Genomic DNA, 27,550 nt, shown 5'->3' with positions numbered 1-27,550 from the left:
TTTTTCATTCCAGTCACATCAGTCATAGGGTTCCTGGAAATTCTTCCAAAATTTTTGTAATACATTTCTATTCATCTTTTTGTTTTTTTTAAACTTATATATTATTTATTGTCCCGTCAGTGCATGTGAAGATTCTTTGTAGGGTCCAAGCATCATTTCTTCCTGCTTCAATCCAGGAACCATCTCTTCACGTGCTTTATTGTCCAATGTGCTGTTCCTGGCTAATTTGTTTAATTTTTTATTGTGCTTTATGTGAAAGTTTACAGATTAGTTTCCATAGTTTGTACATAAAGTGTGCCATGACATTGGTTTCATCCACATAGTGTGTCAGCACTCTCCCCATTTCCACCCTGGGTTCCCCATTTCCTTTCATCCAGATTTTATACCCCTTACTGCCTTCTCATCTTTGCTTTCGGGCAAATGTTGTCCTTTTGATCTTGTATAATTGATTGCTCTAAGGAACACATTCCTCTAGGACATTATTGTTTATTTTATGGGTGTGTCTATTGTTTGGCTGAAGGTGGTCTCTGAGAATGGCTTCAGTTCTAGGTCAGAAGGGTGTTTTAGGGTCATAGTCTCGAGGGTTCTTTCAGTCACTGTCAGGCCAGTAAGTCTGGTCTTTTTTTTTTTTTTTTTGGATTTTTTCGTTCTACCTTTTTCTCCTGCTCTGTCCAGGACCCACCCTCTGTTGTGATCCTAGTCAGCGTGGTAGCTGGGCACCATCTAGTTCTTCAGGTCTCGGTGTTGTATAGGCTGGTTCATGTAGTCCATTAGTACTTTGGACTAATTGCTCCTTTGAGTCTGTGGTTTTTCTTCACTTTCCTTTCTTCTGGACAGGAAGAGAACAACAGTTGTATCTTAGATGGCGGCTTGCAAACTTTTAAGATGCCAGATGCTACTCACCAAAGTAGGATACAGAACATTGTCTTTATGAACTATGTTGTGCCAGTTGACATAGATGCCCCCGAGTCTATGATCCTTCACCTTCAAGCCTAGGAACTTCATCTCACGAGGTGTTTGGTTATGTCTAAGAAGTTCCCATGACTGTGGCCCTCGTGTGCTCTATTGTCTATATTAATACACATGTAGCACCTACAATTATGTGTATGTGTAGGAATATCCACAACCAAACCCATGTGTGCAGGTGGGTGTGCACCCTTATACCTCCCCACACCTCCTTAGCATACTTATCTATCTATGTATCCATTTGTAAATTATTATTTGTTAATACTATTGTTGTAGGATTGTCTATGTTTTAGTAATTACCATAATTGCCCGTTAATTCTTGCATTCCTCTTAGTGTTTTTCTTTGCCTTGGTCAAATTGTGCTGACTTCCCCCATATTGTGTGCTGCCTTTCCCTTCACCAATATTAACATCTGTCTTCTATCTAGTTAGTAATTTTCCCTCCCTCCGCCTGCCATCCCTGGTAACCATCAAAGAATGTTTTTGACTCTTCCTGTGTGTAACCTTTTCTTATTTTTTATAATAGTGGTAGCATACAGTATTTGTCCTTTGTGATTCACTTATTTCACTCATCATAATGTCCTCCAAATTCATCCATGTTATGAGATGTTTCACAGATTCATTGTTATTCTTCATTGCTGCATAGTATTCCATTGTGTGTATGTACCAGTTTGTTTATCCATTTATCTGTTGATGGGAACTTAGATTGTTTCCATCTTTTTGCTATTGTGAATAATGCTACAGTGAACATGGGTGTGCATATGTCTATTCGTGTCACAGCTTATTTCTTTAGGGTATATACATAGGAGTGTGATTGCTGGATCATATGGTATTTCTCTTTCTAGCTTTTTAAGGAAGCACCATGCCTTTTCCATAGTGGTTGTACCATTTTACATTCCCACCAACAGTGTATAAGAGTTCCAGTCTCCCCACAACCTCTCCAACATTTGTTATTTTTTGGTTTTTTTTTAATTGTACCATTATTGTTGGGGTGACATAGTGTCTCATAGTAGTCTTGATTTCCATCTCTAATGACTATTGACCATGAGCATTTCTTCTTGTGTTTGCTAGCTGCCTGAATGTCTTCTTTGATGAAGTGTCTATTCATATCTTTTGCCCATTTTTTAATTGGATTGTTTGTCTTTTCGTTGTTGAGGTGTTGAAGTTTTCTGTAAATTTTAGAGATTAGACTCTTGTCAGATATGTCATAGCCAAATTTTTTTTTCCCGGTCTGTAGGTTCTTTTTTTACTCTTTAACAGTCTTTTGATGAGCATAAACGTTTAATTTTTAGGAACTCTCACTTATCTAGTTCATCTTCTGCTGTTTGTGCATTTTTAGTTATGTTTGATATTCTAATTATGCCATATATTAGGGCCCCTAAGGTTGTCCCTATTGTTTCTTCCATGATCTTTATAATTTTAGGTTTTATATTTAGGTCTTTGATTCATTTTGAGTTAGTTTTTCTATATAGTGTGAGGTATGGGTCCTGTTTCATTTTTCTACAGATAGACATCCAGTTTTGCCAGCATCATTTGTTAAAGAGATTGACTCTTTCCTATTTAATGGACTTTGGCCCTTTGTCAAAGATCAACTATCCATAGGTGGCTAAATTTACATCTTGGTTCTCAATTCTGATCCATTGGACTATGTGTCTGTCACTGTATCAGTACAAGGCTATTTTGACTACCTTGGCTGTGTAGTAGGTTCTGACATCAGGTAGTGTGAGGCCTCCTACTTTGTTCTTCTTCAACATTTTACTTATCTAGGGCCTCTTTCCTTTCCATATAAAGTTGATGTTTAGTTTTTTCATCTCATAAAAGAATGCTGTTGGAATTTGGATTGGGATTGCATTATATCTGTAGATCACTTTGGATAGTACTGACATTTTCATAATGTTAAGTCTTCCTATCCATGATCATGGTATGTTTTTCTATTTATGTAGATGTCTTTCAGTTTCTTGCAGTAGTGGTTTGTAGTTTTCATTGTATAGGTCTTTTATGTCCCTGCTTAGACTTATTCCTAAGTATTTTATCTTTTGGGGGGAAGTTGTAAATGGCAGTGTTTTCCTGATTTCCTGTCAAAGTTCTCTTTGTTGGTGTAGAGGAATCCAACTGATATTGTATGTTGATCTTGTATCCTGCTACTATGCTGAATCCTTCTTTCAGTTCCAGTAACTTTCTTGTGAAATCTTTGGGATTTTGTATGTACAGGAGCATATTATCTGTGAATAGAGATAGTTTTACTTCTTCCTTACCAATTTTAATGTCCTTTATTTCCATTTCTTGACTTATGGCTTTGGCTAGGACTTCCAGTACAATGTTGACTAAGAATGGTGATAAAGGGCATTCTTGTCTGGTTCCCATTCTCAAGAGGAATGCTTTCAGTCTCTCTCCATTGAGAATAATATTGGCTGCTGGTTTTGTATAAATGCTCTTTATTATGTTGAGGAATTTCCCCTCTATTCTATTTTGCTGAGAGTTTTTATCAGGAATGGGCATTGGACTTTATCAAATGGCTTTTCTGCATCAATGGAGATAATCATCTGATTCTTTTATTTTGTTTATGTGGTGGGTTAGGTTGATAGATTTTCTAATGTTGAACTATCCCTGCATACCTGGTATGAATCTCACTTGGTCATGATGTATTAAATTTTTGATATGCTGTTGAATTCTATTGGCTAGAATTAGGATGAAAATTTTTGCATCTATATTCATGAGAGATATTCGTCTGTAATTTTCTTTTTTTTAGTGATTTTGCCTGGCTTTGGTACCAGGGTTATGCTGGCTTCATAGAATGAATTCAGAAGTATTCTCTCCTTTTCTATGCTCTGAAATAGTTTGAGTAGTATTGGTGTGAGCTCTTCTCTGTCTGGTAGAATCGTCCAGTGAAGCCATCAGGCCAGAGCTTTTTGTTGTTGTTGTTGGGAGTATTTTTTATTATCGCTTAAATTTCTTCTTTTGTTATGAGTCTGTTCAGTTTTTCTACCTCAGTTTGTGTTACTTTAGGTAGGTAGTGTGTTTCTAGAAATTTGTCCATTTCCTCTAGGTTTTCAAATTTGTTGGAGTACAATTTTTCATAGTATTCTATTGTGATCCTTTTTATTTCAGTTAGGTCTGTTGTAATGTCCCCCATCTAATTTCGTATTTGGGTTATTTGCTTCTTCTCCTGCTCTTCTTTTGTAATTTTGGCCAGTGGTGTGTGGATTTTGTTGATCCTTTCAAAGAACTAACTTCTGGTCTTACTGATTCTTTCAATTGTTTTTCTGTTCTCTGTTTCATTTATTTCTGCTCTAATCTTTGTTATTTCCTTTTTCTGGTGACTGTGGGCTGCTTTTGCTGCCTTCTTTCTATTTTTTTGAGTTTTAGGCTTATTGTTTTAATTTTGGCCCTTTATTCTTTTTTGATGTGTGCGTTCATTGCTATAAATTGACCTTGGAGCACTGCTTTTACTGTGTCCCAAAGTTTTGGTATGTGGTACTTTCATTCTCATTTTATTCTAGGAAATTTTTTAGTGCATCCTTGATTTCTTCTGTTAGCCAGTGATTTTTAAACAAAGTTTTATTCAGTTTCCATGTATTTTATTTTTGTTCCTTCTTATTTCTGTGTTTGATTTCTAGTTTTATGGCATTATGATCAGAGAAGATGCTTTGTATTATTTCATTGTTTTGAATTTTGTTAAGACTTGCTTTGTGGCCTAAAGTGTGGTCTATTCTGGAGAATGTTCCATATGTATTAGATAAGAATGTATACTTTGCTGCTGTTGGGCGGAATGTTTTTTATATGTCTGTAAGGTCGTGTGGAAACCCTGGTGGAGTAGTGATTAAGTGCTATGGCTGCTAATCAAAATGTCAGCAGTTCGAATCCACCAGGCACTCCTTGAAAACTATGGAGAAGTTCTACTCTGTCCTATAAGGTCACTATGAGTCAGAATTGACTCAACAGCCATGGGTTTGGTTTTTTGGTAATAAAGTCATATTGGTTGATTGTAGCATTTAGATCTTCTGTATCTTTGTTGAGTTTCTTTCTAGTTGTTCTGTCCTTCACCAAAAGTGGTGTGTTGAAGTCTCCAACTATCATTGTGGAATTGTCTATTTCTCTTTTCAGTGCTGTTTGAGTTTGTTTTATTTATTTTTGAGCCTGTCAGTGATACGTATATATTTATTTTGGTTATGTCCTCTTGAATTGACCCTTTAGTCATTATATAATGTCCTTCTTTATCTTTTATAGTGGACTTTGCCTTAAAGCCTATTTTATCAGAGATTAAAATTTTCACTCTTGTTCTTTTATAGTTATTGTTTGCTTGATATATTTTTTCTATCTTTTGAGTTTTAGTTTATGTTTTGTGTGTAAGATTTTTTTTTTTTTGTAGTGTTGATGGTTTCTTTGTTCTGCTAATTTTCTGTACTAAGTTACTTTTGGTAGTGGATTTTCTTTTCATTTCTTTTGTTGTTGTTGATTTTGTGTTTACTGAGTCTTTATGTTTTTCTTCTTTTTCATTTTGATAAGTAGGTTTATTAACTTTGTTTGTGGTTACTTTGAAATTTACCTTTATTTTCCTAAGTCTTAACCAGTCTTTTATTTCTTGATATCACCTCGACATCCTCTCCATATGAAAGTTCTATAACTACATTTATTACCCCTTTTTGTATTGACATCATTGTCATTTACATATTGACATCTTTGGTTTGCTGTTTTCAGTGTTTTAGCTTTGTTTTATTTTTGAGAATTCTTTGTCTGGTTTGGTATCTGACTGATGTGGTCCTGTGTCCTAATCTCGGGTTTTTGTTTGATGTTATTGGTTCTCTGTCCAAACAACTCCCTTTAATATTTCCTGTAAGTTTGATCTGGTTTTCACAGATTCTCTTAATTTCTGTTTATTTATAAATGTCCTAATTTTGCCATCATATTTAAGAGACAATTTCACTGGATATATAATTCTTGCTTGGCAGTTTTTTTCTTTCCAGGTTTTATATATGTCAACCCATTGCCTTCTTGCCTGCATGGTTTCTTCTGAGTAATCAGAGCTTAGTCTTATTTGTTCATCTTTGTAGATGACTTTTCGTTTTTCCCATGCTGCTCTCAGGATTCTTTCTTTGTCTTTGGTTTTGGCAAGTGTGATTTATGATATGTCTTTGTGACTTTCTTTTGGTGTCTATCCTGTATGGGTTCGTTAAGCTTCTAGGTTGAATATCTTCTCATCTTTCATGATACTAGGGAAGTTTTCTGCCAGCAAATCTTCAACAATTCTGTTTTTTTGTTTTTCTTTTTCCTCCTCTTGTTCTGGAATTCCTTATCAGGTAGTTTCATTATCTTTGCTTCCTCCAGAAGGTTTTCTAGTTCTTTATTTTGGTCGCTTGCTGGAGCCATCTTATCCTGCCCCTTTATATGATTTGATATTGTCTCTTACCTTCAAGGCATTAAGGTGTGTCTTAGTTACCTGGTGCTGCTATAACAGAAATACCACAAGTGGATGACATTAACAAATAGAAATTTATTCTCTCACAGTTTAGGAGGCTACAAGTCCTAACTCAGGGCACCAGCTCCAGGGCAAGGCTTTTCTCTCTGTTGGTCTGGGGGGAGGTCCTTGTCATCAATCTTCCCGTAGTCTAGGAGCTTCTCAGTGCAGGGACCCCAAGTCCAAAGGATGCATTCCATCCTGGCTCTTCTTGCTGGGTGGTAATGAGGTCCCTCTCCTCTCTGCTCAATTCTGTCTTTTATATCTTAAAAGAGATTGACTTAAGATAAAACCTAATCTTGTAGATTGAGTCGTGCTTCAGTAATATAACTTCATTAATATAATCCTGCCTCATTAACATCATAGAGGTTGGGATTTACAGCAGGATAATTACAGCAGATCACAAAATAGTGGGCAATCGCACAATACTGTGAATGATGACATAGCTAAGTAGACACACATTTTGGAGGGACACAATTCAATCTATAACAAAACCAAATCCTTTGCTGTGGAGTGGATTCTGACTCATAACTACCCATAGGACAGAGTAGAACTGCCCTGTAGGGTTTCAAGGAGTGGCTAGTGGATTCAAACTGCTGACCTTTTGGTTAGCAGCTGAGCTCTTAACCACCACACCACCAGGGCTCTATCCATAACGAAGTCTTATTATATTTATTTATTTATTGTATGTTGTTAGTTGCATCCTGATTTTTTGTTTTGTTTTGCTATATCTGAGTAGGCGGGGCGTGCGTGCTACTCCCATCACTAGTCTGGCCACACTGGTGCTCTCACCACTTGTCTGCAGGTGGGTGGGTCAATGGCTGGGTGAGTGAGTGCAGGTCTCTGTTCACTGGTCTTGTGGAGTGTCTGAGGATGTAGCTGGCGTTGTTGGTGAGGTGATGTGTCTGTCCAGCCAGTCACCTGAGCTTGGGTGTGGGGAGCGTTCTCATTGGTCAGTCGGTTGAGTGTTGTGTGTGCACACTGCCAGTTGCCAGGTGGTTGGGGTGAGGGTGCCCAGGTCATCGATCACAGGGTAGGTGGTACAGAAACTCTCACCAAAGGTCCCAGGCTGGCAGGGCTGCCTGAGGATGATGAGAGCAGCCACAAACCTACAGTTGCAGGGGGGCGGGGGCAGTATGGAGAGCGAGGCAGGGGGATGTTGCCAGTCCACAAGTGCCCACTAGGAGGTCATGCCCCTGCCCAACAGAGCACAACACTGGGGTGTGCCACCCATCCTTGGGCATCTGACTCAGGTGGCTGGAGGGAATGGGAGGCACCGCAGGTCTGTTGGTCCCAGCACAGGTGGCTGGGTGTAGGATTGGGCACATCTGGTTCACGGGCTCCCAGCACCAGTGGCTGGGCAGAGCAGTGAGTACTGCTGGTCCTCAGGTCCCTAGTGCAGTTGGCTGGGTAGAAGAAAGGGTACCACCATTCCCAGGTCCCCGGCACCAGCATCCAGGTGGAGAAGCAGACACTGCCAGTCACTGGGCCCCGGGTTGGGTGGCTGGGTGTAGGAGTGGGCGCCACTGGTCCACGGGCCTTCTGTATGGGTGAGTGGGTAGAAGAGGGTGCACCACCAGATCACAAGCTCCCAGCACAGATGAGTGGGCAGAAGAGGGGGCACCACCCATTCACAGGCTTCCAGCATGGGTGGCTGGATGGCGAAGCGGGCGCCGCCAGATCATGGGTCCCCACTGCAGTTGGGTGAGCAGAAGAGTTTATACTGCTGGTCCACAGGCCCCCGGCTCAGGTGGCTAGGCGGAGAAGCGGGCACGGCAATTCCACAGGCCCCCTGTGCCAGTAGTCGGGTGGAGAGACAGGCGCTGCCAGTCTGTGAGGACCTGGTGCAAGTGGCTCAGTGAAGGAACGGACACCACCAGTCTGTGGGCCCCTAGTTCAGGGGGTAGTGGTGGTGGGTGCCTCCAGACCAGGATCGTGTGCAGGGGGTCAGGGATGAGGAGGGTGGATGGGCACTGCAGGTCTGTGGGCCTCTGGCATGGGGTTAGGGGGGTACAGTGGGTGAGCTGAGTGCACTTAACTTTTGCAGGGCAGGAAGCACTCCTGCCTGCCTCTCAACGTGGACACAGAGTCGCTCCTGCTTGGCTGTACCAGATGATGTGGCTTGGCTGGGAAAGCTGCTTGCTTTGTCTCAATATGGCCACATTGTGCAAGTTTAGCTGGCAGGGCACTGGCAATCCATAATTCTCCATGTCTGCTGTTTTTGTATAGTTCTTCCCTCCACTTGGCACTCGGTCTAATTTTTCAGCCTTGCCTTTGATGCTCAGGGTTCCAAAAATGTCATTTATATCCATTTCACTTGTTTGCTTGGGTCTTTGTTGTAAGAGGGATGTTATGAGTTGTCTGACTATGCCGCCATCTTGGACCACCTCCTCCTTGTTCTTCTTAGTTGATATTTTTCAGTGTGGGAGTGTGTAAGTTTTTAATATTTTTTGTCACCATAGATATTTTAAAAAATTTAAAAGTTGCTAGGAATTGACATAATAAACTGTAAGTTTCTAAAATAGACATAATAACATTTACTTCAAATTCCAGATTCCAAAATGCTTGGTGATTTTCATTAAAGTTCAGAATTAGAGCTGAGCATTGTTTAAAAATATAATTCTTCAATGAGTCTATAGAATGTATCCTTCCAATCCTTTGTATTTAACTGGAAAAAAATAATGGAAGATAAAAGCCATAAAATAATTTAGAAAAATAGTAGTAACAGAGATGCAACCATTTTTTCACCTGTCCCAGGGTTTAACTGCTGGCTTCTGAGGTGTGAACCCTGCAGGTCCCTGAATTATGTAGAAAAGTATCAAAAACACTTCAATCTAGCAATTAAGTTAAACGAGTCTTCATTTTGACAATTAGGTTAAGTGAGTCAGTGCGCTTGCAGTCCTTGTTCTAACGTTTGGTGTACTGAAAACGATATCAAACCAAAGAACATTTCACCATCCTCTACATCACCACATCAGTGGCCAAACATCACAGTAGAAGGACTTTCCACAAGCAGAGGGAGAGTATTTGTTACAACCACAGTGGATACAATGTGTTCCCCAGTCAGCTTGCTGCCTACACCATCAGCTATTTAAACCAGATTTTTTTTTAATTGTTGTGCTTTAAGTGAAAGTTTACAATTCAAGTTAGTCTCTCATACAAAAATTTATACATACGTTGTTATGTGACCCTAGTTGTTCTGGCTATACTGTGACAGCACTCTCCTCCTTTCCACCCTGGATTTCCGATGTCCATTCAACCAGCTTCTGACCCTCTCTGCCTTCTCATTCTGCCTCCGGACAGGAGCTGCCCCTTTAGTCTCATGGATCTACTTGAGCTAAGAAGCCCACTCTTCACAAGTACCATTTTATGTCCCATAGTCCAGTCTAATCTTTGAAGAGTTGGCCTCGGGAATGGTTTTAGTTTGGGGCTAACAGAGAGTCTGGGGGCCATGTCTTCCGGGGTCCCTCCAGTCTAGGTCTCATCTTTTTATTAGAATTTGAGTTCTGCACCCTGCTTTTCTCCTGTTCCATCAGGGACTCTCTGTTGTATTTATTGGTGGTAGCCAGGCACCATCTAGTTCTTCAACCAGATCTTTTTGACAGATCTTAGTAGCATTACTATTTCACTAAGTAAAAATTTACCAATGTGCTGAAAATGCTGTTTTATTAGTCTATTACAGAAACTTAAAGGTATATCATTAAAATTTCGGAGCATCAAAGAACACTTAGCTGGATTAAATGGGGATTCATCAGATACTAGTGTAAATTCAGAAAGTAGTCCTTCTGAATTTTTATGGGATGGTAGATTTAGTCTCAATAAATCATAATGGATAGAGAGTCCCTGGGTGATGCAAATGGTTAAGTGCTCGACTACTAGCCAAAAGTTTGGTGGTTCAAACTCAGCTAGAGGCACCTCGGAAGACAGGCCTGGTGATCTGCTTCCAAAAAGTCACAACCTTGAAAACTATGGAGCAGTTTTACTCTGTACAGACAGGATCACCAGAATCAACTCAACAGCAACTAACAATAACGTTGTGTTTGGGAACCTATATTGTACCAAAACTAAAAACCAAACTCGTTGACGTCAAGTTGATTCCAACTCATAGTGACCCTATAGGACACAGTAGAACTGCCCCATAGGGTTTCTAAGGCTGTATTCTTTATGGAGGCAGACTGCTACATTTTTCTCTTGCAGAGCAGCTGGTGGGTTCAAACCGCCGACCTTTTGGTTAGCAGCCAGAGCTCTTCACCACTGTGCCACCAGGGCTCCTTTATAATAAGCCAGACACTTTATATCCCTTGCCTCATATACTTGCAAGCACCCTGCAGAGTAAATGTTGTCATCACCACGTGACAGCTGAGGAAACTGAGGCCCAAAGAAGTTCACTAAATTGTCTAACATCATAGAACTATTAAGTAGCAGATCAGGTCTTCCTGACTCTAAAGCACATCATTCTGATGTGATTAGAGGTTGTGTTTATTATTATTTTGAGAGCAAATTTAAATGAAAAATAGAAATAATAGGGGTGGCAATGCCTTTCTGCAAGAGTGGATCATTTAACCCAGAGTTGTACATTTACTGATGCCAAGTGCTGGTACAGCCTACAAAGTGAGAGGGAAAAGGAAATCAGCAGTGTCCTCCAGCTGCTTTTCTAGCTCGGGTTTCTCACAGTCTTGAATGGGATAAGCTTAGGGAAAAAGCTCACTGTCATGGATTGAATTGTGTCCCCCAAAAATGTGTATCAACTTGATTAGGCCATGATTCCCAGTATTGTGTAGTTGTCGTACATATTGTGATTCTAATTTTCCTATGTGTTCTAAATCCTAATCTCTGCCTGTGGTTAAAGACGCAAGATTAGATAATGTTAAAGAGGATTAGGGTGGGATTGTAACACCCTTACTAAGGTCACATTCCTGATCCAATGTAAAAGGAGTTTCCCTGGGGATGGCCTGCACCACCTTTTTTCTTACAAGAGATAAAAGGAAAGGGAAGCCAGCAGCGAGGGGGGTACCTCATACCACCAAGAAAGCAGCACCGGGAGCAGAGCGCATCCTTTGGACCCTGAGTTCCTGTGCAGAGAAGCTCCTAGTCCAGGGGAAAACTGATGAGAAGGACCTTCCTCCAGAGCCGACAGAGAGAGAAAGCCTTCCCCTGGAGCTGACACCCTGAATTTGGACTTCTAACCTACTAGACTGTGAGAAAATAAATTTCTCTTTGTTAAAGCCATCCACTTGTGGTATTTCTGTTACAGCAGCACTAGATAACTAAGACACTCACATACTGTCACACTTGTCTACTTCAGAAGATTTTAAAGCATGGAACAATATTGAGGGCCAGACCTACATTTCAGGTTGTGAATTGAATTGAAGAGTTCTTTAGAATGGCCAGAACTTATAGTCTCAGTGTAACGTTGTTGGAGGGAATTGCGTGAACAGGGAGAACTTGTGGAAGCTTTCATTACTGTGAATTGGTTTCAAGTCATGTGATCTCAAGTTAGTGTGCCTCTGTCTGATCGACCATTCGTCAAGTTTTATTCCATAAGAGTTTAGGTAGCAAAGTATTTCAAGGAAATGATTGTTGAGTTTGCAAAAAACAAAAATTGTTTTTTGGGGTTGCAGAAAATTTAATTGTGGCTTTTTAGGTGTAATAACAAATATCTGCAGTGATAAACCAGATTTATGAAGAAAAGAAGGCACTTGAGTTGAAATGACAGTATTTTTCTTTATAAAATAGGGGTTATCTTTTCTTGAGTGTTTTTGAAAACCAACTTTCTTTGCCTTTTGTTTATACTAAATTCAGAGAATCAGAGTGGTTTTATAAGAAAGTGAAATAAAAATAAGACAGGGGTGGTCTTGAACCAATTTTCTGTTTTCTTTCATCTTTTTTCTGCTTTAGTTCAGATGTGAATGGAGAGTGAGTGTCCAAGTGATACCAATACAAGTCACGTTTCTGAATTTGGAGATATGACTATGTTTTCCATTATTGGAACCCAGCTATAGGCCTGGAACTTTTGAATTAATGTAGAACGCATAACGACAAAAATGCATCCGTATCAGCATTATATTCCCACTCCCAGTGGGGCTGACGATCTGATGATCCTTCAGGTTCTTCATTATCTGACAAAAGAAGATTGGTTTCCTCTGTTGGATGGTCTGTATTTTATTCTTGAGTCATCATTTGCATGCACTGACTACACTCAGGGTAATGTTTTTACCAATCTCAGCAGGCTTTACACACTTTCTGCCTCATTTTTGTTGTTGCAGCTCACACTGAATCCTTTCCCATAATTGCTGATTTTTTTTTTTAGCATCAGTACAAAGACATTAATTTTCTGGCTACTTGTTCTGGTTTCTATTTTATACATTCTTAGGAAACATAAAAGGAGCCTGGTTTTGTCTTGGATGGCTATTGAATATTATTTGGAACAGTTAGACATTTGACTGATTGCTGGCTGGTTATAGAATTTCCCCACTGATCTGGTCCAGATAATCCCCCCTCATTGCATTAGATGGAATCACTCTTTTATTTAAAGACTATTTGCCCTGTTTAGGAAATAGTTTCATTATCTGGAATTGCTATTGCTCCCCTGATTGATAAATTCTTTTCTGTAATAACATGTGTGTATGTTGTCCCCTTTACCAGTATCCCTACATTGCCTATGGGGGAGGGGTAGTTCTTTTTTTCTTTAATAAGTGCAAGTGAGGCAGTCAACCAGGATGTAAAATTGGTCCTGGTTTTTAAGAACCACCAAGGAGCCCTGGTGGCGCAGTGGTTAAGAGTTTGGCTGCTAACCAAAAGGTCGGCATTTCAAATCTACCCGCTGCTCCTTGGAAACCCTTTAGGGCAGTTCTACTCTGTCCTGTAGGGTCACTACGGAGTCGACTCGACTGCAACAGGGTTAAGCACAGATTTGTTTCAAACACTCCCAAATCTGCAGAATTATCTGGGAAAACTCTCTGGAAGAGATTTTTTTTTTTTTTTTTTTAGTTTAAGTGCTAGCCATTGCACTTAGAAACCCAGGAAAAAGCACCACACAAAACATGTCTTTTGGGATATGTCCTACTTCTTCTAAACTTAGTGTTGGGCCCATGAAATACTTTGAACTGTGCAGAACAAAAATGTAATCCAAACACCAGGTAGTGATAGCATCATTAATTACACTGTTTTTGCAGCTGGAAACTAGGAGTGTTTGAGGTGAGGTTCAGCTGAGGTTCACCGACTGGAGAATTACCTTCCTCAGCCATAAACCACTTCAAAGTCTCACTGCGTCAAGCAAAACGACAAATTATAGCAATGCTGTTATAATACATAATAATATTCCCAGAGCCCTGGTGGTTCAGTGGTTAAGAGCTTGGCTACCAACTAAAAGACTGGCAGTTGGAATCCACCAGCCACTCCTTGGAAACTCTATGGGGCAATTCAATAATAATATTATAGCATGATAACATATAGTATAAAATATAAACTACTATGTTAAAAAAAAAATGATTTTCCTGGTGTTGCATCCTTTGGTTCACCTTAGAATATGCAAAAATTTAGGCCTTTAGAACCTTAAAATCAAATTGACAAGACTCAAGAATCTCCTGATTTCTATAGTAAACAAAAATCAACTGAGTTGAGAGAAACAATGCAATTGTGCCTATGTGGAAGAATCACATTTCTTGCCACGCTGGACTTCCTGATCCAATTGTTAAAGAAGTAACCTACAGCCAATATGTGTATGTCTCTGTTTAACTTTGGTGGATCCATCTGGAGACAAGCCCAGCTAGAGTGAATCCTAGCTCTGCCACTTACAACCTGGGTGTACTTGAGTTACTGTGTGAGTCAAAGCCTCAGTTCTGTCACCTGTGAAATGGGAATAAGAATATTTCCTATGTTGTACAGTTTTCAAGATTACACAGTAAGAATGCATATAAAACATACACTGCCTGGCACTGTTGGTTATTATTAAGCCAAAAAAAAAAACAAACTAATTGTTGGTGAGTTGATTCCGACTCTTAACAATCCTATGGGAAAGAGTAGAACTGCTCTATAGGATTTCCAAGGACCGGCTGGTAGATCAAACTGCCAACCTTTTTGGTTAGCAGCCAGAGCCCTTCACCACTGCACCACCAGGGCTCCGACATTAAAGGATGCAAAACTTCTTAACCAAAAAAGATTACATTTAGAGAACTCTCCAGAAAATCGAGTTCTTTTTATTGCCTTGAATAGCAGACATTTATAAGCATTACCCTTTGGTGTATATTGTTAAGAGTAATTCTCCATAATTCCAGGAATAAAACTGAGGGGTATGTAGCATAACTTGTCGTTGTTGTTACCTGCCATCCAGTCGGCCCCTGACGCATGGCGACCCCGTGCACAATGGGCTTGGACCATTGTGATCTGTAGGATTCTCATTGGCTGGTTTTTCAGATGTAGATCTCCAGGCCTTTCTTGCTAGTCTGTCTTAGTCTGGAAGTTCTGCTGAAACCTGTTCAGCATCATAGCAACACGCAAGCCTCCACTGGCTGACAAGTGGTGGCTGCCCATGAGGTGCATTGGCCAGTGATTGAACCCAGGTGTCCCACATGAATGGTGAGAATTCTACCACTGAACTATCGCCGCACTCGGTAGCGTAATGACATGTGGCTTGTTAAGGGGCACTGGTCACCTGGCTCAGAGTTGAGAGATTCTGCTCTTTTTCTTCAAGTTAGGTAGACTTCTGACTGCTCAGTTGTTGCTTTTATTGCTTAATCTTCCTCTTCTTGGAGGTGAAAAGGTCTTGGTTTTCAGAGGTCAACAGAGTGTGGACCAAGAGGTATTTGGCAAAGGGGGTAAGCTTTAGGGGGTCTACATTACTGCCTGCACTATGGAGATCCCAGCGAACTTCCCAGGGAAGTTTTCAGCTTTCCCTTCTCTGCTTTCTCTCTATGTATGACTGACGAGATCTTTGATAGTTGACTTCACTTCTGCATCATCGCTGTAAGCATAAATATAAATAGGAAATAAAATGTGAAGGAGACTTTCTTATAAGGAAAGGTCCTCTCAGGGAACTGTTGTTGTTGTTAGCGGCCACATAGTCAGCCCACACAACTCATGGCAACCCCATGCACAATGGAACAAAGCAATGCCAGATCCTGCACCATCCACGTGTTAGGTCATGAATCAGACCATTGTGATCCACAGGGATTTTATTGGCTGATTTTCAGAAGTAGGTCACCAGGTCTTTCTTGCTAGCCTGTCTTAGCCTGGAAGCTCCACTGAAACCTGTTAGCATCATACAACACTCAAACCTTCTATGGCAGACCAGTGGTGGCTGTGCATGAGGTGCATTGGCTGGAAATTGACGAGAATTCTACCACCGAACCACCACTGCCCCCACCTCAGGAAACTAGCAATAACTGAAAAATAGTGTATATCAAAATTAATCGAGGGCTGTTTCCTGAGTTGGAGTCCCTGGGTGGTGCAAATGGTGAACATGCTCGGCTGCTAACTAGAAGGTTGGAGGTTCCACCCAGAGGTTCCCCAGAAGAAATGGCCCGGTGATCTACTTCTGAAAAATCAGCCATTGAAAACCCCATGGAGCACAGTTCTACTTTGACACACATGGGGTCACTATATGGTGGAATTGACTAGATGGTAACTGATTACTAGAAGTTTCCTCAGTTATTTATTTACCCTCACACAGGTAGAAACACCATTGATTCCTAATGCATTGGTTTCCCATATCATCTTCCTCACTTAATTTTGGTTAAATTCTGGAAATTTTAAAATAAAATCAAGTCTGAAGTTGTGGATTGTAACATGTCAGAGTAAAATCACCTGAATACCTCCTTTCCACATGTAGTTCCAGTTTCCTGAAGCTAATTTATTCTACTTACATGCACTCCAAGAACTAGTTTGTGTAACTCATCACGAGAGCAAGTAATTCTTATTTCTTCAGGCAGAGTTGAATGCAGGAAGTTTCTTGAATCTGCCTGAATACAGCTGCTTAAGGTATGAGATAAACGTTCCCTGTTCTGCTCTTCTTCTTGTGATTATTTTCATGCTAAGTTTCACAGGGGAAAACACTTATCTTCCAATGGTCAGATCCCTATCCTTGATATTTCTGAAGGAATCCTGCCTTGGTGATAGGTAACGTGAGAAACGTGTTTCTCTTCTTTCTTCTCTAAAGAGTAAGATTTTAAACATGAAAGTTTCAGTTGTATAGCAGAAATTATTTTAAAACACTAGGTTGATTTTGACATACCAAATGTAAGTGTACTTTTTTGGTGTTTTGCAATTTACTCATGACAAAATAAAACCATGTATGTTCATTTGAGAGGATTTTGCTTTACCATAAACAAGTATCTGAAATGTCTTTTGGACTGAGCTTTTTTGTTGTTCTTTTTGCCCCTCACCAAATAACTGCAGTGGGAAAGAAGAGAAATAATGTCACATCCAGGCAGTGCTAGAACATCTTATATTGAGACTAACATCAGAATGATCCCTTGACTCATTGCCTAATTTTCCTAACATTAGTGCATTAAGCCTCCTGATTATCAGGTGAATTCAGTATTAATCAGCAAAGGGCCAAATCATGCTATTTGTTTTAGAAGCCAAACTTCCCCGCCTCCTGAAAGTCTGTCCCGGGATCCATCATAAACCTTTCTTCCTTTCTTGAAAGTTACCATCAGGTTCTAAAAGAGGTTCCTAACAAGAGCTGTATCAAAACAAAAATAATTCTGTTTTCATTGCTCTCATATTTTTAATTTCATTAATATAAGGTCTTTCGTTGAAGCAACCTCACAGAATAATCTAGACCCAATCTTGCCCCCTCTGAAAACTTTGAAAATGGCGGTATTCACTCTGCTTTTATTTTTAATCTGAGGGAATAAGAAAAAGGTATAAGAACTCTATGCTGCTTTTCTTCTCTCCCTGTCTTCATCATATTCAAGCTATCAAGTAAGAATTGTGGTTCATAATTTATCAAAATGTTGTAGTATCTACCACTTCTTAATAGGTTGTTATGTGCCAGGCACCGGGGGACTTGGCACTACCTTAACTCATTAAGTTACTACAACCCAGTAAATTAGGTATTAGCACTCACATTCTAACTGAGGGGACTCTGAGAGGTTAATGTCACAGAGAAAATGGAGGAGCCAGAATCAGATTGCTGTGCCCTCTATTATTAGAAGGCCACCCTCAAAACCATGTATGTTGTGAATGTGATGGTAAAAATGTCGTAGAAGTTGAGGCTCCATCATTAAGAATTAGCTACAACAAAGACATTAGGTCCTCCCTACACCTGAGAGATCCCAGTGCCTACCATCTGCATTCATGAGTGCGCACAGAGACCACCTCGTGTCCCTGTCACCCCTCAAGGCAGGTAATTTTCTTCCCTTACCTAAGTCTTCTTACCCATCCTTTGCAGATATTCCTTCTAAAATTAAGGTGGCATACAAGAAACAAATAAAGGGAAAAAAGATACACAAGCTGTGGACAATTGCCAGATTTCTCAATTAATTATAAGAGTGTCACACTTCAAATTCAACTGGTTTTGAATTTCGTGCATCCCCAATGAGGCATATATGTGTGTGTGGGTGGGTGGGTGTGTACATATATTCTTAAAAAGAGAACAAGTCTATGAAGAGATGAGCAGTTTATACAGTTACAAAACAAAATTTGTATTGAAAAGAGAAAAACAAGAGAACAAGTCTGCGGATGTGTATGTGGCCTTATTTTCTGTATGATTGTGATTAGCACTGCAGTTCTTCAGTGAATGTATCTTTGGCTCAATAGCTTCTTTGTGCTCTTCATTGCTAACAGTTACCAGAAATAGATAGCCAATAACTTAATATAATTATTCAACCAAAACCAAACCAGTTGCCGTCGAGTCAGTTCCAACTCATGGTGGCCCCATGTGTGTCAGAGTAGAACCGTGCTCCATAGGGTTTTCAATGGTTGTGCTCTTTTGGAAGTAGAATGCCAGGCCTTTCTTCTGAGGTGCCTCTGGGTGGATTTGAACCACCAACCTTTTGTTTAGTGGCCTAACCCTTAACCATTTGTGCCATTAGGGACTCCTAATATAATTACTTTGTTGTTGTTAGGTGCCGTTGAGTTGATTCCAAGTCATAGCAACCCCATCTGACAGAATAGTACCGCCGTAAAGGATTTTCTAACCTGTAATCTTTACGGGAGCAGATTGCCAGGTCTTTTCTTCCATGGAGCCACTGGATAGGTTCGAACCACCGACCTTTTGGTTACCAACCGAGCGCTTAACCATTGCACCACTGGGGCTCCTTAAATAATTATTACTTATTGCCAGTGAAGAATACTCCCATATCTGTCTGTACTGCAGAGCTCACCTTTGGTCTCCATACAGTATCCTCTTCCTTGAAGAACACTGAAAATGGAGTTGGTTTCAGCTGAGGCTTTTTTCATATCTCACATATATATATGCAGAAGGCTAAATATTGCTAAGTTCTTTGGTAAATTACAAATCAAGTGCCTTAGCTATACAAATGAGCAAGAAATGGTCCAGAGGGTTTCAGTTTTGCCTTTAGCTTACTCTATAATCTTCCACTGATGATGCGAGCTTTTACACAAGCTATGAAGATACCACAATTGGCAGCAATTTTGTTGAGGAAACCGGAAATCCTCGCCCTTTCAAAGACTGGGTTACACTGAAGAGTATCATATTATTTGTTAAATTTTAGGTTATATTTTCCACCCTCCCCACCTATTGTCACTTCTCCATGTTGAGAACAAGAACAGCATTTGTCAGACTGTTCCTCCCAAGCCCAAAGTCCTGGCCCTTCGTTTTCAGTACTTTGCCATTTTGATTTTGCCTTTTTAATTGCTTGTGACTCTCTGCTTCCCCCCATCTTTTTTTTTTTTTTTTTTTTGGTACAATGATTCTTACCTTGTCTTTCCCCAGTCCGTTTCTGACCTGGAGAGATGTGCAGCATGTTATTGTCAGGACTTCCCGTGCAGGACATTTGAACGCTAATGACTGGAAAACCAATGCTGCTGGTTTTAAGGGTGAGAACTTCTTTCATATTCTGTCACAGGCAAAATATTTTTGTTTTTCCTCCATTTTAAATGGAGAGCAGGAAATAGAACCCCTCAAAAGAAACTTTAAATTTCGTGTTGACCAACCAATAGCTTGATCTTTCAGTAAATTAAAGGCAGATTAAAAAAATTTTTTTTAATCAAAATAACACATTTATGGCAGATTTCCTTGGCTTCCCACATCATAGGTCAATATTTTAAAAGATTCACCAGCTTCCTAGTTGACCTATGAGATTACTATTTGCTGTCATTGATTATCTGAGTGGTATTTATAACAATGTTATTTTAAAATTCTTCACCTTTTATAGTGACTATTTCCTCTTAAATAATAACTGATATATCTTGTTCACTTCAGTATAATGCTGCTAGTTGCTAGGCTAATTTAATAATTTTGTAAGTTTTGTTTTTTTATTAACTTACATGAACAGAAAAAATAGGCATAGTTCTAAGTGAGATTATACAAAATACTAGGTCAGGCTAAGGTAGATGTAAGGTCTTACGAAGCTTTACCCTATGCAGTCTTTGTGTAATTGTGTTATATAGCACAAGAGGTAACAATAAGTGCTGAATATTCTTCCATGGCTAATACAGATTATAGTTCCCTCAAACTGTCTTATTAAGGGTCTCCATTTTGTTTGTTGTCATAGATAATATATGTTATGAGAAAAAGAAAGTAATTCTATAAAGCAGATGTCTTAAAGTTTAACATATTTACTCAAGTTGCAGATGTCAAAGTTTCAATGTGTTAGCTTAATTTACAAATAAAGATTACTTTTTATCATATGTGCACATTTAAATTTACTCCCAAATATTCTTGGTATCATTATATATCCCTCTCAATGGCACCTAACAACAACAACATGGATGGAATACAATGTTACATAGCAGAGAGAATATTTACTTAGAAATTGAGGTCCTAATTCTCAATCTATTGGTAACTTGCTAAATAATCCTGAGCAAATCATTTAATTTTGCTGGGCACTAGCTGCCCCAATGTAAATATTTTGGAAGTTGAATAATATTATCTACATATTATATCTTACATATGATCTTAATATATCTTTAATGAATTGTATTTGATGTATGCAAATATTTATGCAGAAAATGTATATTTAAAATCTTATTCCCAAGTAGCTTATTATAAACTCATTCAGTTATAAGCCAAAACCTATAAATATCCCAAGGAACTAGAGACCCATAGAAGAGTTTTTTGATCAACATCTTCATTAAGACTTTATTCCATTTTCAGAAAAAGAAGAATCTCCTTCTGCTTTTCAGTATTATCGAACACCTTCCCGTCCCTGGAAGCTAGATAATGCAGCAAGGTCCCATAAGCCTTTAATCTAAATAGTTGTGAATACCTGTTGGGATCACATTTTTGAACTTCAAATCAAGATGTTTGATCCCCAAATTGCAGATGTATGGGTGGCATCAAAAGTATTTGAAGTTTCACTTGTTCCAGAAAATCCAGGGTGTAATTTGCCATATGTATGTTTCATTTTGATTCGCTTCCACATGCTCCCAAATCCTACTGTATAAATCCAGGAGACTGGGGGAGGAAGGAAGGGAACAAAACATAACCTTGACTGGTTCAACTCTGCAGTCATCTTCTTACTAGAAGTTTCACAGACTAAGTACATTGACCTCCATGAAGCTCAGGAGTCAACTTTAACCCAAATAAAAGTCTTAGTTTTACTTATTCCTTTTTGGCATGTTAAAAAGAACAAATGGTTCCAATAAAAACACAGTTCTTTTGAAAACCTCTGTTAGTTTTGGAGAGGGGGAAGCAGGGTTTAGACTAAATCACCAGATCCAAACCTGAGTCTGAAGGGGGCTGGACACTGCTTCTGGCAAGAAGGAAATAGTATTTTACTATTGCACGTGGCAATATTTAGTATAATATTTCACTCTTCTCTCAGATTGCTGCCAAGAGTAACAATTAAAGTTGGGTTTTTCATAGATGAATTATTCTGGATGGTCTGGGCTCCCAGTGGAATTGTTTTGTAATTTTGTTGATGGCAAGCCCCATATTTCATCTAAATCTGATCAGAAAAAGGGGAAAAATGTTTTTGAAGAGGTATTTTCTCCACTACTCTAAACATTACCATCCTCTCCCTACTGTCCCACAAATAAAAGTGAGCGAGGCAGAGGTTAGCAGGAGAAGCAGGGTGCTTTGGGGAAGTAAAGAATGTAGGTCACTAGGACTGGAGAAAGATGGGCTGATTTTTTATGAAATAAGCACTGGGAGAATAAACAGCTAATGCCTGGAAGAGGTTCAGCAAGAGCTGATTCTTTGAATTAGGTGAGCAGGCTTTTGCAGGTCTTACTTAGCAGGAACAAATGGCCATTTGGGTCCTTTGGCTTTTTTTAAGCAGGAAATAAACAGAAGTCGCCTGCAAACAGAAGCGTGTAGCCATGGACGCTCACCCTCTTCCCCCGCAACTCGATTCTAATATTTGGTAAAACGTTTTCATGGAAAGAAATACCTGTGCCTGTGCTTCCCTGGGGTTGTATTTGTGCCCTAACGGTGAGCAATCTAACTTGTTTGAAGACTGCTTTTTTTAAAAATCTTGTGAGTAGTGTAGCAAATTGCTCAGTAGGTACTTGTCTGCGATGGGAACATCAGTATTAACATCAGAATTCCTTTCTCATCCTGTAAAGAAGAAGCAACTCAGAATAGCAACAAGTCTGGCTTTGGGTTTAAACATCAGTAGGCTTGGTAGTCTTGGTCATGACTGACAACTTCAGGAAAACACACACTTAAAAGAATAGTCAGATCCATTTTATACAATATCCTTATATTTCTTCAAATAGACCCATATGCAGTACATCCTAGGCAGAGAACGGAGCTAGATGACGTGTGATCTAAACTGATGTGGGCCCCTCCTCAAGGCAGACTTGATCCATTCTTACCCATGTGGGTTATGGATCTAGCAAACAGAAGGGGATTCCTTGTGCCTAAAGTAGCTGCTGGCTCCCTGTAGACTGGCATGCACAGACTCCCATCCGGGCAAGAAGTTAACATTAAAATGCTGGAGGGATATGACTGCCTGCTAACTCACTCGTGTTTGTTTCTCTGAGAGTGGGATTACTCTGGAGTTGCACACTGATAAGCTGGGTGCAGAGAACTGTCTTCTCCTTGCTCTGTGTTCTCAGTGGAGCAGCGTTCTGTGAACAATCCTATAGTGAAGTTAACTTCCACTGAGGGGAGCCCCAAAGATGGAAGCTACTCATCAACCTTTTTATGCTAGTGTTACCTTAATTTTTAACCATTTTAATTGAACTAAGATGTATTCCACCCTGCTGCTTCTTAAATAATAATAATAACCTCTTACGGTGTGATTAAAATGTCTCTTACAACAGATTAGTTTTTCAAAATGAACAGACGTGTCCAATGAATATATGCTGTGGAAGCTGACTAAACATCATTTTACTTGTTCATCTTGTGAATTATCCCAGTTAAATTTCAAACTATCCCTTTTGACTTACGTCTCCCCTAGAGATATTTCCTTTAAAAATAAAAGAATGAATAGCATGCACCTATCAAAGATCTACTTGAGATTGTGCATGAGAATAGGAAACTGTCTGAGACCAGATGAACAGATGTGATATTCTGTCTCTTGAGAACTAAAATCCAAATTCCCGCAGTATTCTGCTACTGACCAACACTTGCAATGCAAGGACTTGACTTTGGCATTAAGTTGTTTGCTTTTGTAGGGGATTTTTTGTTGTTTGCTTGTTTTGTTTTCAGTTATTTCTGTTCTCTCTTGGTCCCTTCCCATTCCATTGTGAAAAAAATCTTTTCTGTTCTTTTTAATACTCCCTCCTGCTCTTTAGAATGTACATATCAGCTGTAGAATTGAGGGCCTTTGCCATCCCTGGCAGTTTTCTTCAAGGGATTTAATTTATGCTGTCTCTTCATTTAGTTACTCACAAATTCGCTGAGTACCTTCAGCACCCCAGCCCAGCATATGTCGAAGTGAACCCAAAAAGTGGAAGGAAATGTCATGGGCACAATGACATTGCCTAATCTGATCTGGCCATGGTAGAATTAACATTCAGAAACAGAAATTTACATTGCACCATTTTTTTCTTTTTTTTTTTTTTTTAACTTGTGTAGGGTTGGAATGATCTGCCAGGTCATATTAGATAAAAGTGTCCATGTTACTTCTCTCATCATCTAAAATGCAGCCTAACCTCATCAGCAGAAGGCACATAACATAGAGAACGTCTAGTATGGTGTCTGATGTGCACTTTGACCAGCTCTGTTTGTGCGTATAGGCTATGTGGACCAGAGAGCCATCCTGTGAACATTACTTCTGGGCACTCTTATCTAGGTCATGGCTCATGTCATCAGGAAGAGCTTACCTCTTTATTGTGATCTCCTGCCTTATACTGTTTTAATCTGAGAAAACTGGAAATCCACCCCACCCCATCCTCCAAGGGCCTATGCTCTGCAGGCTGGTTCTTCCCACCGAATCCTCATCTTTGGTTTGCGTGTGCAGTTATAATAATTGAATGCGTGCAACATCGGTGCTTCAGTTTGTTTTTGTTTTCAGAGTGTTTGTATTTGGGTTATATGACTATATATGCAGTTAAGCGTTCTTAAATCTAGGAAGAGGAATAGACATCAGATAATAAATTAGGACCTTCTGTCATCTTTACTAGGCGAAAGAATGAAAAAAATGTCATTGAAAATCAAAAATGACAACTAAGTGAGCGAGGTTACCACGCCTTCCATTTCACTGCCCTCCCAGACTATGTAAGTCTCTTTTTTTCTACAGCATGCTGCTGAAACCTCCCCCACCCCTCCACTGACTCTTTCTTTGACCACAACTAAACTACTACTAGATTTTTTTTTTTTTTTTTTAACTTCTAACTGATTTCCCACCGTGGGGAAAACAATTGACAGTCTAACATGACTTCTTAGCTTCCAAGGCCTTAACTTTTAATAACCTTTATTACTGTTAATTGCCATCATTTTATTTCCACTGGTAGGGCTGATAATATTAAGATGTTCCAATATATTTTTAATACCTACCTGTCTTGCTTTCTGTTTATAACACTTATTAAAAAGAATTAGAAGTGCTGAAACCATTAAGCATGCCATGTGTTTGAATTGAAACTAAAGGTTTTGAAATGTTTTTTTGAGTGTATACAATGATTTCGCATGTGTTACCATTTGAAAGGGTAATGTTTCATATTATTATTTCACTGTACAAATAATATTCCATCTTTGCCACCTAGCATGCTGATACAATGTTGGTAGCTATGATTAAAGCTATATAATGCACCTTAATTGGTAACCTGAACGTCATGTTTTGGAAGAAAGGTCAAAGTGAAATGTCATTCATCTGGTCAGTGTCAGTGGTGGTATTCGAATCAGACTCTTGACGCTGGTCCCGATCCCATTTGCAGGAATAAGGCATTTATTTCTTCTCTTCTGTAATGCAAAGACAGAGGGAGGTAAATACTTTTGATTCTACCTAATAAAATTTGCTCACTAGAAATGCCACCTGATTTTTTTTAAGATTCTGTGTTTCATAACATTATGCTCTATGAACTCATTCATTTCATATTTATTCATTTAAAACTTTTTGTTTTGTATTTATTTACCTTTGTATATATGAACTAAGATCTCTAAGATAGGATATCTTCTTGCTCATTTGCAAGAACATGTGAATCACACATAAATTAGGGGTTTCACCATTATTCTTATGTCTGGTGGATGATTTACCTAAACATCTGTATGAAAGAGCAATACAGAACCCCAGACAGAAGGCCTGCTTGAATCATTGCTTGATTTAGAGTCTTGTATCCAAAATGCCCACTTGTCTTCATAATAATGTTCTACTTATACCTACTAAACATGTGAGGTTTAAAAATATTTTCTACAAATGAAAAGTGTTGTTTTCTTCATGCTGGTCTTTGAACGGTAGTATTAGGTTTGTTAATCTTTTGAGTACTTGTTTTATTTTGTTTTCTCGTACCAAATTATATAAGTTTTAAATGCATGTGGTTTCACACTTAAAATCCATCTTCAGAATAGAATTAAAATGTTGATGGTTGCACTATTTCCGTATTATCTGTATACCATATTTAATTAGTTAATGAAGAGAATTATGTTTGGAGTAGTTTTGTGGTTTTGCCACAATCTTAAGAACCTTTAAATTCAAGTACAAAGCCTGCTGTTGATACTTTCTGTGGCCTATGAGGAAACCAATTAAGGTTTTGTTACCTTGGTTTCTGCAGAATGTGGGTAACTAATGCCAAATATAATGAGGAGGCTGAATCAAATGAAAAAGTTTTTTGAAAATGAAAAATATGGAAACATAAAAAAAGCCTGAAAGGTATATTTTCATATTTAGCAGCTTCCTATTCCCTGAAATGAGGATAAAGATACAGAATTATGTTGTGAATTAGAATGCTGTTTTGGGGGTTTTAAATTAATTAAATTACTTTGAGTGGGCTAGAGAAAATGTATTAAGGACTTTGTAATAAAATTATCACTAATGTATCTTCGCACCTTTTTATCCCATAATCATCTATCAGTGGTAAAACAACTATACTTAAATTCTGGGTTGCAAATGCATTTCAGTGTTTAAATGTCACCTCGACTTCAACCTACTAAATCTTAGAAGTTGTAATTACTGTAAGTCCTTTGATATAGGGGCTGATGATAGGAATCTGAACTGATTGTAGCTTATCAACGTCTTATCAACTCTTTAGTCATTACTATACAATATAAAAGTTGTGATTATAAAATATGATTTAACAGTATGAAAAACATCTACATTTAAGAGAAAGTTAATGTTTCTTTTTGTGTAATCACCTGAAGAAACTTGAATCACTAATTCAAATGAGGCTAGACTTCCCCCAGGTATTTTTAAAACTCTTCTTTCAGCACATGGGTTTGACTACCCTTAATGGTAGCAAATCTCGATATTTTGTAGTTACAGTTGACATTTTAGACACAGATAAAGACATCAAGCCCTAAGCCTGGGGATTACAGTGGGTGATCAACCAGAGCCAATGCTGTTTTCAGGTCAAAAGTGCATTATGACTATAAAATAATGAAATGGATTTCTTTAACCCACTTATAATTAAATTCTTAGTTCAATTCCAAAATAAGATACACAAAAAGTACTTAAGTCCAGAAAGTCTTATCAAACTAATCAAACTACATACACATACATTCTCCTACAAAGACTATTTTGAAATTCAGCAAACATTTTTTTAATTTGAGGTTTCATATTTATTTAAAATGAAAAAGTCACTCAGCATAGTGGTTAAGAGCATGGGCTCCAGAGTCGAATGGCCTGGGATTGAATCCCAGCTTTGTAAATAAGTAAATGGTATATCTGGTGATCTACATACTTTCTTAATAAACTTTCCTAAGTTAATTTTACATGCAATAAACAGCACCATTTTAAGTGTGCAATTCAATGAGTTTTGACAAATGTATACTTCGTGTAAATAACTACAACGATCAAAATATAGGACTTTTCTATCACCCCAAAAAGTTCTCCTGTGCCCCTTGCCTATCCCCCATTCACCCCTACTCCATGCAACTGATCTACTTTCTGTCACCGTAGATTAGATTGTCTTTTCTAGAGTTTCCGATAGAGTTATATGAAACTGGCTTATTCCTGTCCATATAATATTTTTGAGGTTCATCCATGTCATTGAGCATATATTCATTCACCTTCAAATAAACAATTTTATTGTTTCCAGTTTGGAGTGATTATGAATAAAGCTGCTATGAATATTCATGAACAAGTCTTTGTGGTGACAACTTACAATTTTTTTAAACCTTAGATAGTCAGAAAAGGCCTTTCTAATTTAAGCAGAGAGCCTGAGTGAGGGAACAATCCAAGTGGCTAATTAGATATAGAATGTTACAGGCAAGGCAAATGGCATGTACAAAGGCCAAGTGCCAGGAGCATGCTTGGCATGTCCAAGGAAACGCAAAGAGGCCACCATACCTAGAGTAGAGTAGGCAAAGGAAAGAATGAGGAAAACAGTATCATATAAAGAATTTAGCATAGTTCTTCATTCATAGGGCACTCAGTGAAAATTATTTATCATACTAATA

At 38.8% G+C, this 27,550-nt stretch overlaps 1 protein-coding gene across 1 annotated transcript in view; it reads left to right on the top strand.

The window, feature by feature from the left end:
* The window catches only part of PCSK5 (proprotein convertase subtilisin/kexin type 5), a 364,026-nt gene that overhangs the window by 273,201 nt on the left and 63,275 nt on the right, over positions 1-27,550 (top strand). The window contains exon 10 of the mRNA XM_004383285.2: positions 19,322-19,425. Coding sequence (XP_004383342.1) covers positions 19,322-19,425 — 104 coding nt within the window. The remainder of the gene's footprint in view (positions 1-19,321; positions 19,426-27,550) is intronic.

This window comes from Trichechus manatus, unplaced genomic scaffold, assembly GCF_000243295.1.
Source record: "Trichechus manatus latirostris isolate Lorelei unplaced genomic scaffold, TriManLat1.0 scaffold00107, whole genome shotgun sequence".
Classification (NCBI taxonomy): Eukaryota; Metazoa; Chordata; class Mammalia; order Sirenia; family Trichechidae; genus Trichechus; species Trichechus manatus.
The sequence above is the reverse complement of the archived record's forward strand: the minus strand, read 5'-3'. Positions and strand labels throughout refer to the sequence as shown.